Source organism: Phoxinus phoxinus (genome assembly GCF_949152265.1).
Source record: "Phoxinus phoxinus genome assembly, chromosome: 19".
Classification (NCBI taxonomy): Eukaryota; Metazoa; Chordata; class Actinopteri; order Cypriniformes; family Leuciscidae; genus Phoxinus; species Phoxinus phoxinus.
Window position 1 is genome coordinate 202,501 of NC_136894.1, and position 12,500 is coordinate 215,000.

Sequence of the window (12,500 nt, forward strand, 5' to 3'; positions counted from 1 at the left end):
CACAGATCTCCTCGCGGTGGATCACAGATCATCAGATCCTACGAGATCAAAGACGGATATCGCGGGCTTCACGCTCGTGCACGGTGTTGCTAAACTGGATGTAATTTAAGTTCTGTTGCTTTTATGAAAATAAATCAAATGAACACCCAAACTTGTGTAACGGAGGCGGCTATAGTCGCTGTGCGAGTAAACCTCACTCCTCTGATCTCAACAGACGGCTGATGTTAGCCTCCCTGTGAGAGCGCTGGCTCTGGCGCCGGAGACCCTGCTGTGATCTGGACACTGCAGCTCCTCTCTGTAGCTCAAGCATGGAGCGCTGCATGGCTGCTGCGGTCCTGACACTGCATATGATTCCCTGGTAAATGAAATAACAGATTCCATTCCTATAAACACTGTGACACGCAGTAGGGCAGAACACAAACCCTGGCTAACAAGGGCAATCTCTAACTCCATCAAACAAACAAATAAACTTTACCAAATATATGTTAAAAAAACAAATATAGAGAATAAAACTAAATACAATGTTTACAAGAATAAATTGGTATATATAATCAGGAAAAGTACATATAGTCACTATTCTGAACTTATAAAAACCTCGCAGGGAGACTCCAAGAAATCATGGAAGTGCTGAATAATGTTTTGAATAGGGGCCATAAAGACACCGTGCTCCCAGATACAATAAATAATACTGATCTTGCAAATGAGTTTAATAATTACCTTGTATCAATAGGGGCAAATCTCTCAAAACACATCACTCAACCACACAGTGTCTCTTACAAACAATATATGTCAGGCAACTATCCAACTCCTCCTTCCTAAAGCCTGCAGACGCCACTGAACTGCTATCATAATGGCTCTGAAGAGCCCAAATTCTGCTGGAGAAGATGAAATCAGCAGTAAAATATTAAAAAGTATTGCCAAAGAAATAATTGAACCACTTACACACTGTATTAATCTCTCACTGCTCACAGGAACTGTTCCCAAAATGACAAAAATTGCAAAAATAATTCCGATCTTCAAAGCTGGTTATAAAAATGACATAAGAAATTATCGTCCCATATCCATCTTACCAACTCTTTCCAAAATATTGGAAAGAGTGGTTTATAATAGACTTATTAATTATCTTAATACATTGAACATACTCAACCCATCCCAGTATGGCTTCAGGAAAACACACACCACCTGTATGGCGATCCTTGATCTTACTGATGCCATTGGGGGAATATGGTATCGGTGTATTCTTGGACCTTTCAAAGGCCTTTGATACCACCGACCTCACCAGATTATTGACCAAATTGCACCATTATGGAATTAGAGGTCAACCACTGAATTGGTTCAAGAGTTACTTACACCAGAGGCAACAATATGTAACTATTCACGAACAGACATCAGAAAACAAACACATTAAATACGGTGTTCCACAAGGATCCGTATTAGGTCCTCTCCTCTTTATTATTTACATTAATGACCTGGAAAATTCCTCAAAGACCCTCCATAAAGTAATCTTTGCAGATGACACTAACTTGTTCCTATCACACAAAAATAAATTTGAACTTCAACAAGAGCTTCAGAATGTGGATAACTGGTTTACAGTAAATAAACTATAAACACCAGTAAAACCAACTACATAATATTCTGTCCAAATAAAAAACAACCTAATTTTGAGGATCCAAATTTCAAGATTAAAATAAAGGGAGAGGAACTAAAGAGAGTGAAGATGACTACATGTTTGGGTGTCTTTAAAGATGATCAGCTAAACTTTAAACACCAGACTGAATACGTTGTCAAAAAGCTATCAAAATATGTTGGTCTGTTCTTTAGACACTCGCTTCCTCACGCAATATTACTTACTCAATATTACAAAACCCTCTTTGAACCCCATTTAAATTACTGCAATATTATATGGTGCAATACTTATCCTACTCACTTAAAAAAAATAGAAATTCTACAAAAAAAAATAATTCGCGCCATATCATGGTCCGATTTCAATGCTCCAACTCGTACTATTTTCTCTAGGTACGGTCTTTTAAGACTTACTGAATATAGTATATTTCTCAATGCATGTACTCTGTGTCAGGGGGTCTTTGGCTTGAGTAACAGCTTGTGTGAGCTCGTTCCCATCCGCTATCCCGACACACTTACCTCACTAGAAACATGCACACCATTACTGGTAAAGAACGGAGATTACTGGTAGAGTGTAGTGGGCCGGGGCCGCGGATCTGGACCCAGCTGGATGAAAATCTGAAAAACTCAAGCTCTATTTTTTTTTTAAACATAATCTCAAGAAACAATTACTAAGCTTGTATACATCTTCCTGATGTACGTACTTCTTACTCTGCATGTGTCAGTATTAATCTTCCAACCTCAAGGTAAACTGTTAAACACAACTGTCTCTGCTTAATGGGATCTCCTATCTGTTGCATGAATGAGATGTACAGTATGAGATGTACAGTATGAGATGTACAGTATGAGATGTACAGAATGAGATGTACAGTATGAGATGTACAGTATGAGATGTACAGAATGAGATGTACAGAATGAGATGTACAGTATGAGATGTACAGTATGAGATGTACAGAATGAGATGTACAGAATGAGATGTACAGTATGAGATGTACAGTATGAGATGTACAGTATGAGATGTACAGTATGAGATGTACAGTATGAGATGTACAGAATGAGATGTACAGAATGAGATGTACAGAATGAGATGTACAGTATGAGATGTACAGTATGAGATGTACAGAATGAGATGTACAGAATGAGATGTACAGTATGAGATGTACAGTATGAGATGTACAGTATGAGATGTACAGTATGAGATGTACAGAATGAGATGTACAGTATGAGATGTACAGTATGAGATGTACAGTATGAGATGTACAGAATGAGATGTACAGTATGAGATGTACAGTATGAGTATGAGATGTACAGAATGAGATGTACAGAATGAGATGTACAGTATGAGATGTACAGTATGAGATGTACAGTATGAGATGTACAGTATGAGATGTACAGTATGAGATGTACAGAATGAGATGTACAGTATGAGATGTACAGTATGAGATGTACAGTATGAGATGTACAGAATGAGATGTACAGTATGAGATGTACAGTATGAGATGTACAGTATGAGATGTACAGAATGAGATGTACAGTATGAGATGTACAGAATGAGATGTACAGTATGAGATGTACAGAATGAGATGTACAGTATGAGATGTACAGAATGAGATGTACAGTATGAGATGTACAGTATGAGATGTACAGAATGAGATGTACAGAATGAGATGTACAGTATGAGATGTACAGTATGAGATGTACAGAATGAGATGTACAGTATGAGATGTACAGAATGAGATGTACAGTATGAGATGTACAGTATGAGATGTACAGTATGAGATGTACAGTATGAGATGTACAGAATGAGATGTACAGTATGAGATGTACAGTATGAGATGTACAGTATGAGATGTACAGTATGAGATGTACAGTATGAGTATGAGATGTACAGAATGAGATGTACAGTATGAGATGTACAGAATGAGATGTACAGTATGAGATGTACAGAATGAGATGTACAGTATGAGATGTACAGAATGAGATGTACAGTATGAGATGTACAGTATGAGTATGAGATGTACAGAATGAGATGTACAGTATGAGATGTACAGTATGAGATGTACAGTATGAGATGTACAGTATGAGATGTACAGTATGAGATGTACAGTATGAGATGTACAGAATGAGATGTACAGTATGAGATGTACAGAATGAGATGTACAGTATGAGATGTACAGTATGAGATGTACAGTATGAGATGTACAGTATGAGATGTACAGTATGAGATGTACAGTATGAGATGTACAGTATGAGATGTACAGTATGAGATGTACAGTATGAGATGTACAGTATGAGATGTACAGTATGAGATGTACAGTATGAGATGTACAGAATGAGATGTACAGTATGAGATGTACAGTATGAGATGTACAGTATGAGATGTACAGTATGAGATGTACAGTATGAGATGTACAGTATGAGATGTACAGTATGAGATGTACAGTATGAGATGTACAGTATGAGATGTACAGAATGAGATGTACAGTATGAGATGTACAGTATGAGATGTACAGTATGAGATGTACAGTATGAGTATGAGATGTACAGAATGAGATGTACAGTATGAGATGTACAGTATGAGATGTACAGTATGAGATGTACAGTATGAGATGTACAGTATGAGATGTACAGTATGAGATGTACAGTATGAGATGTACAGAATGAGATGTACAGTATGAGATGTACAGTATGAGATGTACAGTATGAGATGTACAGTATGAGATGTACAGTATGAGATGTATTATATGTTGGCCACACATCTTTCATCCGTGTTTGTCATGGCCCCCGAGTATAAGTAGCTTCTTTGGGGACCAGTTCACATGCATGTTCTTCGTTTTATCTCAAGTGCATATGAGTGTGTATGTGAATAAAATATGTATTCTCCTTAAAAAAAAAAAAGAAAAAAGGAGAGCAGAATACAGTAAACTGGGACATACTATACCCAACACTCTTCATACTACCAGTAACATTTATACACATTTGGGCCCAGAACTGATCGGGTCACTGTGAGCTGATGATGTTCTGCTGAAGTGTGTGTCTGTAACTGCTAATGCTCTTTACACACACACACACACACACACTGAACACACACACTGAACACACTGAACACACTAGCATTGCTTGGTCACTGGTCGAGCTAAACTGGTATTATCTAATTGTGTAGTTACATTTACCAGCTGACAGATATTCAACATAATTCATGTGTGAGACAGTCTAACAGTGTGTGTGTGTGTGTGTGTGTGTGAGACAGTCTAACAGTGTGTGTGTGTGTGTGTGTGTGTGAGACAGTCTAACAGTGTGTGTGTGTGTGTGTGTGTGAGACAGTCTAACAGTGTGTGTGTGTGTGTGTGTGAGACAGTCTAACAGTGTGTGTGTGTGTGTGTGTGTGTGTGTGTGTGTGTGTGTGTGAGACAGTCTAACAGTGTGTGTGTGTGTGTGTGTGAGACAGTCTAACAGTGTGTGTGTGTGTGTGTGTGTGTGTGAGACAGTCTAACAGTGTGTGTGTGTGTGTGTGTGTGAGACAGTCTAACAGTGTGTGTGTGTGTGTGAGACAGTCTAACAGTGTGTGTGTGTGTGTGTGTGTGTGTGTGTGTGTGAGACAGTCTAACAGTGTGTGTGTGTGTGTGTGTGTGTGAGACAGTCTAACAGTGTGTGTGTGTGTGTGTGTGTGTGTGTGAGACAGTCTAACAGTGTGTGTGTGTGTGTGTGTGTGTGTGAGACAGTCTAACAGTGTGTGTGTGTGTGTGTGTGTGTGTGTGTGTGTGAGACAGTCTAACAGTTTGTGTGTGTGTGTGTGTGTGTGTGTGAGACAGTCTAACAGTGTGTGTGTGTGTGTGTGTGTGTGTGTGTGTGTGACGAGACAGTCTAACAGAAGGATGGACAAAACCTGTCAGATATCAACAGTTCATAACTCTGAGTTCTGCTCATATTTCATCATCATACAGCGAATACACTAATGTGAGAAATGAGTCTATCATATTTATTTATACAGCGCTTTTTAATAATGCAGCAGTGTGTGTCCAGAAGACAACAGCGCCACAGTCCAGCTTAGGTTAGTTCAGTGATGCTTCATTTCTGTTGTAGAAAAGTTATTAATTTAGTTAATTTACATATACAGCGGCTCTGGAGTTAGCGTGATGTCCTCGTCCAGCGCAGCTCATAACGCTGTCACTCAGCAGATCTGCCGTATTGATGAGTAATGCAGTGTCCCCGAGGGAGGGATGGCAACACATGTGAAGAACCAGAACCCCATCAGGCTCAGCTCTCCTCTGCCAGCGATCAGTGTGTGATCATGAGTCAGGTCAGAGGTCAGAGAGGCCTGTCAATCATCTTGTCACTGTAAACTGGCCTGTCAATCATCTTGTCACAGTCAAAATCCTCCACATTTAATTTAATTTCCATATTGCAGAGAAATGCAGGATTCCTGCTGGTGGATGTGCAGTCGCTGGTCTCGTGGAGACTCTCCTCATATTAATGTACAATGATGCATTTAAAAGTTAGTGGCCAAACGGATCTTTATAAACATCCAGAAGAAATATAACACGAATAACATTATAAATATATTTTTTAATCAGGGTAAACTTTGATTAGTCAAACCTTTATCTAAATCTCTCACCGTCGGTCGCACATATCCGCCATGTTTGTAGTTTTCCAAAGCGCAGTGGGTTGTGGGTAATATTAGCTGTTAAAGTGAGCACGGATCCACACTGGCACACTCTCTTCAACACACTGTGCTTTGGGACACACTTTTAATCTCACACACAGTTTAGGATGGACTGTGAACATTGAGACGCAGGGCAGGATTTCATGGTGACTTTACCAGCTCCTGTCCTCCTGTCCAGCGGGTGGCGCTGTTACTCCCTCTCTCTCTCTCTCTCCGGAAGTGCACCGCACATGCCGCGTCCTCGAGGTTCTGAACTCCAGCGCGGACTCTGAGTGAGGAGATCATCACCGCGTGTCATGATGGAGTCGCCAGCGCCGGTCGTTAGGAAGCAGAGGACGCGGGCGAAGAGGCCGCTGAGCGTCGCGAGCGCGTCGGAGGAGCGCGGTAAACAGCAGAGGCACGCGGAGCTGTGCGCGTCGGAGGAGCGCGATAAACAGCAGAGGCACGCGGAGCTGTGCGCGACGCTCGGCGGGGAGGACGCGTCCGTCAGGCGCCTGGAGGAGCTCGTGTTCGGCGCGGAGGAGCGGCTCGCGGACACACTCGCGCAGGTACCACACACACACACACACACACACACACACACACACAACAACAACACACACTCGCGCAGGTACAACACACACACACACACACACACACACACACACACACAACAACAACACACACTCGCGCAGGTACAACACACACACACACACACACACACAACAACAACACACACTCGCGCAGGTACAACACACACACACACACACACACACACACACAACAACAACACACACTCGCGCAGGTACAACACACACACACACACACACACGCACACAGCAACAACACACACACAGCAACAACAACACACACACTCCAGCAGGTACAACACACACATACACACACACACACACACACACGTGTGTGTGAGAGAAGTTCTCTGATGATGTTGTGTGTGTGTTGTTGTGCGTGCGCGTGTGTGTGTGTTTGATGGGCTCTGATGATGATGTGTGTGTGTGTGTGTGTGTGTGTGAAGTGCTCTGATGATGTGTGTGTGTGTGAAGTTCTCTGATGATGATGTGTGTGTGTGTGTGAAGGGCTCTGATGATGTTGTGTGTGTGTGTGTGTGTGTGTGTGAAGTTCTCTGATGATGTGTGTGTGTGTGTGAAGGGCTCTGATGATGTTGTGTGTGTGTGTGTGTGTGAAGTTCTCTGATGATGATGTTGTGTGTGTGTGTGTGTGTGTGTGTGTGTGTGTGTGTGTGTGAAGTTCTCTGATGATGATGTGTGTGTGTGTGTGTGTGTGTGTGTGTGTGTGAAGGGCTCTGATGATGATGATGTTGTGTGTGTGTGTGTGTGTGTGTGTGTGTGAAGTTCTCTGATGATGATGTTGTGTGTGTGTGTGTGTGTGTGTGTGTGTGTGTGTGTGTGTGTGTGAAGTTCTCTGATGATGATGTGTGTGTGTGAAGGGCTCTGATGATGATGATGTGTGTGTGTGTGTGTGTGTGTGTGAGCAGGTCAGCAGGGCTCCACTGGAGGATGACGAGGTCTGCAGTGTGTCCTCCGAGGACAGCGATGCGCGTCAGCACCACAGAAGAAGAGCTGTGTGGGAGGATGAGGAGGATGAGCTGGAGGAAGAGTAAGCCTGGCTGACACACGAGCGCATGTGCGAAGATGCTCTTCAGACGAGGTGTGTGTGTGTGTGTGTTCACTCTCAGGAGTAACTCTCAGACCCTGTGTTCGCAGGATTGACATGACGCATCGCTTCCGCAGAGACATGAAGAAGAGCGACGCCGAGATGAAGATGAGCAAGCAGAAGCTGCAGCAGAGATTAAAAGATCAGTACGTCACACACACACACACACACTCACACATTTAAGGCCCTTTCACACCGGACGCGTAATGAAAAAGCGAATAGTTTGTGTCAAAACCATTCACGTCAGCCGCGACGCGAATCTGCGACGTTCAGAGCGTCAACATCCCAAAACTATCGCGCCGACAGCTGAGAAAACATGAGCTGCGGCCCAAATCCAATACTTCCATACTATAGTATATAGTATGCGAAAAACAGTACGCGAGTGGAGTAGTATGTCCGAATTCATAGAATTACTTCATCATCATCATCATCATCATCATCCAGTGAAGACGAGCTTTTCATTTTCTTTAAAAGACAGAACAGGTTTTGGGTGCACCCGATCTTAAAGAACAGAGTCTGAAGGGGAGGAGCTATGCTAATCTTGCACAGGAGCTAAAACTGTATCATGGCCGGTCCCGCACTTACTTCCGGGTGTCTGTGGGACAGGAGCTCGTTCAGACAGTGGCACCGCATCTGACGGGACACACCACACACGTCAGGAACCGCTCGGTCCGGAGCGTCTGGCGGTCCGCTGAGGTGCGCGGTCCTCTTGACATCATCAGGGCCGTTTACACGCAATCAAATAAACAATCCACTGTGATTGGCTGAAGCCTTTTCTGTCGCTGCAAAAGTAAAAAAAAAATCGACATCAAAGCGAGAAAATAAAAGTCGTTTTCCCGCCGCAGCACATTCGCGTTCGGTGTGGAAGCTCTCGTTACACAACAGCTGATCAAAAAATAAAACCAGCGCACGAATTATTCGTACGTCAAAATCGCGTCCAGCGTGAAAGGGCCTTTACATTTATTCATTTAGCTGACGCTTTTATCCAAAGCGACTTACAAGTGAGAGCAATAGAAGCAGTGAAACTATCAGCAGGACAACAGTGTGTGAGTGCTGTGACCCTTCACAGTTCAATGCAACGTAGAACTTTTTTTTCTTTTCTTTTTTTATAAAGATAGAATAGTGGAGAAAGAGTTAGTGTTACTGGATCAAGTGCTGCCGAAAGAGACTCGTCTTCAGCAGTTTCTTAAAGATGTCTCCGGACTCAGCGGCTCCGGCTGAGTTAGATCATCTCCAGCAGGGGGCAGTCATGGTGAAGCTCCGAGAGGGAGATCCAGAGCCTCTGAGACGGCACCACCAGACGCCGCTCGCTTCTGGACGGCACATGAGTCTGAAGTAATGAGTTCAGGTACAGGGAGCAGTGCCAGTGGTGTTCTGCAGGCAAACGTCAGTGACTTGAGTTTGATGCGAGCGGCAACCAGTGCAGTTTGGTGAGGAGAGGAGTGACGTGTGTCTCTTCGGCTCGTTGAAGACACTCTAGCTGCTGCTTCTGGATCAGTTGCAGAGGTTTGACAGAGCAAGCTGGGAGACCGGCCAGGAGAGCATTACAATAGTCCAGTCTGGACAGAACAAGCGCCTGAACGAGCAGTTGTGTAGCTCTGATAGGAAGGGCCTGATCCTCCTGATGTTGTACAAGGCAAATCTGCATGACCGGGCAGTGCTAGCGATGTGGTCTGTGAAGATCAATTGATCATCAATTACAACTCCAGGGTTCCTGGCTGATCTTGATGGAGTTATGGATGACGAGCTGAATGGTGAAGTTGTGATGAAGTGCTGGGTTAGCCGGGATTACGAGTAGCTCTGTCTTCGCAAGGTTTACTTGAAGGTGGCCAGAGATGTCTGTCAGGCTGAGATGTGAGCGGCTCCCGTCGGATCCTCCGGCTGGAATGAGAGGTAGAGTTGAGTGTCATCAGCGTAGCAGTGATAGGAGAAGCCATGTTTCTGAATCACAGATCTAGTGATGTCATGTAGATGGAGAAGAGAAGTGGTCCCAGCACTGAGCCCTGAGGCACTCCAGTAGCTAGATGTTGGGTCTTAGACACCTCACCCCTCCACGACACCCTAAAGGACCGACCCGAGAGATAAGACTTGAACCACTGGAGTGCAGTTCCCGAGATGCCCTTCGTCTTTAGGATTGACAGGAGGATCTGGTGGTTAACGGTGTCAAAGGCAGCAGATCCAGCAGGATGAGAACTGAGGATTTGGAAGCGGCTCTTGCAAGTCTCAGTGCTTCGATTACTGAGAGCAGAGCACTCACACACTCTCTCACACACACACACTCACACTCACACACACTCACACACAACATCATGTCTGATGAACCAACAGTCTGATCTGAGCGTAACACTGTGTGTGTGTGTGTGCTGCAGGTTCCAGAAGGCGATGGGCGGCACCCCGCTGTGGGCGGAGCAGGAACACACACGCCGGAGGAAAGGTCAGTACTGACGTTATTAATGCGTTATTAAGGTCATCCGTCACTCATGTCCTGGACACTCGCGGGCCGAAGCCGCTGCTCCAGAGTCCAGAGTCCAGTCCGGCTGTGCGATTAATCGGATCTCGGTTTCGTCTCCCAGCGATCACCAAAATAGTGCAAACACGATTTCGATTATTCTGGCATATGGCAAAAATATCATATCACGATTCACGATTTTATCACGATTCCTTTTCATGTTGGTTTTACTATTTTGCAAGTGACTGAGCATCACAGCCACACTAATGTCCCTATTTTAAAAACAAACCCTGAGGTGACAAAATATACAATAAAAAGAATGGCAGACATTTAGGCCAAAGTGGCGAAGATAAAAAGTCTTTGTCATTATTTTCTTTTTTATTACAAATTGTAATTACAAATATGAAAATAACACACAACATGGACTTCACTGTATAAATTGTACATTGATTCTTATTAAAGCTGCTATTAAAGTTCTCAGTCAAGAGGGATTTGCTCTCTGTATTTCAGTGTTTTATTAACAGGGATAGTTCTCCAAAAATGTAAATTGTCATTATTTACTCTCTCAAGCCGTTTCAAACCTGAATAAGTCTCCGTACCCTCTTCTGTTGAAAATAAGTTATTTGGGGGATTGTGGGTAACAGTTGATGTACCCCAGTGATAGTTTTTTCCTACTATGGTAGTCAATGGGGACCAGCAACTGCCCGTTAGCCACACTCCTCAAAATATCTTCTTTTGTGCTCAGCACAAGAAATAAATGAATACAGGTTTGGAACAACATTAGAGTGAGTAAAGAACGATTGTTTTGGGTGAACAATCCCTTTAAGGGCCAGCGGCTGCATGTTTACTATTAGGGCTACTGTCTCTTTAAGACCTGCACGCGACGCGTCTAATATGTACGCATATGACAAGCAGATTTCTCTCAATTTTCTCGGTTTGCTTTCACTTTAGACATAACCAACTTCCTTTATGTAAACCTTGAGTGTATTTGACAGTATTAGCTCAATAAGACTCGAGAGATAACTTAGTCCAGTATCCGGCGCTGTTAGACAGGCGTTTAGTGCATGTGCGCGTCGGGTGTAACGTTATTGCGCTCAGATAAGCGCTCGTTAGAACAGCGCATCAGCAGCGAACGACATCTTCAACCGGCAAGGCTTTAAAGCACATGCAAATAATGAACGTTTGAGAACCGCAGTGTCCCGTTCCTCGGCGTTAGATGTGAATATACGTCGCGCTGTACATATGTTGACACGGAGACGCCAGAACTGCAACTGATAGTTCGCACGATCCTGCGATATTTCTTCACGATCCAAAACCGTGACATCGCACACCCCTACTCGACATGAACACTCGTCTGCTTGTCCGGGAAAAGTGGATTTTTTAAAAGTTTTACTCGCCCGAGCGATCGAAGCGCGAGTGATTCTGAGCTTATAGTCCGTGCAAACCGCGATCGCTAATGTGTGTGTGGCCGCTGCGCTGCCGGTCTATCTGTGAGTGTCACGATTGCAAATGTTGCATTGAATTTATAGTTTAATAAACAAGCAGCCTAATTAATATGCAAGTTAGTCACTTAAAAGCAACACTAAGCGCTGTTTTGTTATTGAATTTTTCAGCATTTTGAACGAATCATTTTAATTAATGACTCAATGATTCATTTATTAAGACGGTCACTTGCCGCCACCTATTGGTTTATTGATTAAAGGCATCATTGATTTTTTTAAAACATCAATCTGTCATTTTGCAGTGTAAATTAATTAGATTGATAACTGCCCTTTTTATTAAAACTGACTTTGATCACATGTAAGATAAATGAAAGATAATGCATCATTTTTCTGAAAAAGTTTTTTTTGTACTTGAATCAAAACTGCCTTTATCAGCACTTGAGTTTGCAGGTGTGTTTAATATTTCAAAAAGTACAATAAATGTTAAATTTCGATTTTTTTTTAAGAATTGTTGAAAGGTGTCTTTTTAATAAATGCAACACGTTCCCAAAGTCATGTGAAATAATCGTGTTACATAATCGTGATTTCAATACTGACCAAAATAATCGTGATTATGATTTTTTCCATAATCGAGCAGCCCTAAAAAGCT

At 43.0% G+C, this 12,500-nt stretch overlaps 1 protein-coding gene across 2 annotated transcripts in view; it reads left to right on the forward strand.

The window, feature by feature from the left end:
- utp18 (UTP18 small subunit processome component) overlaps positions 1–12,500 on the forward strand; it is a 26,284-nt gene that overhangs the window by 48 nt on the left and 13,736 nt on the right. The window contains exons 1-6 of one of the 2 annotated variants that reach the window (XM_079590222.1): positions 1–100; positions 215–358; positions 5,741–6,834; positions 7,782–7,903; positions 8,011–8,106; positions 10,330–10,394. The exon at positions 1–100 is cut by the window's left edge and continues 48 nt beyond it. In XM_079590222.1, the coding sequence (XP_079446348.1) occupies positions 6,583–6,834; positions 7,782–7,903; positions 8,011–8,106; positions 10,330–10,394 (535 nt within the window). In that variant the 5' untranslated portion in view covers positions 1–100; positions 215–358; positions 5,741–6,582. The remainder of the gene's footprint in view (positions 101–214; positions 359–5,740; positions 6,835–7,781; positions 7,904–8,010; positions 8,107–10,329; positions 10,395–12,500) is intronic. The other variant, XM_079590223.1, reaches the window with a different exon arrangement.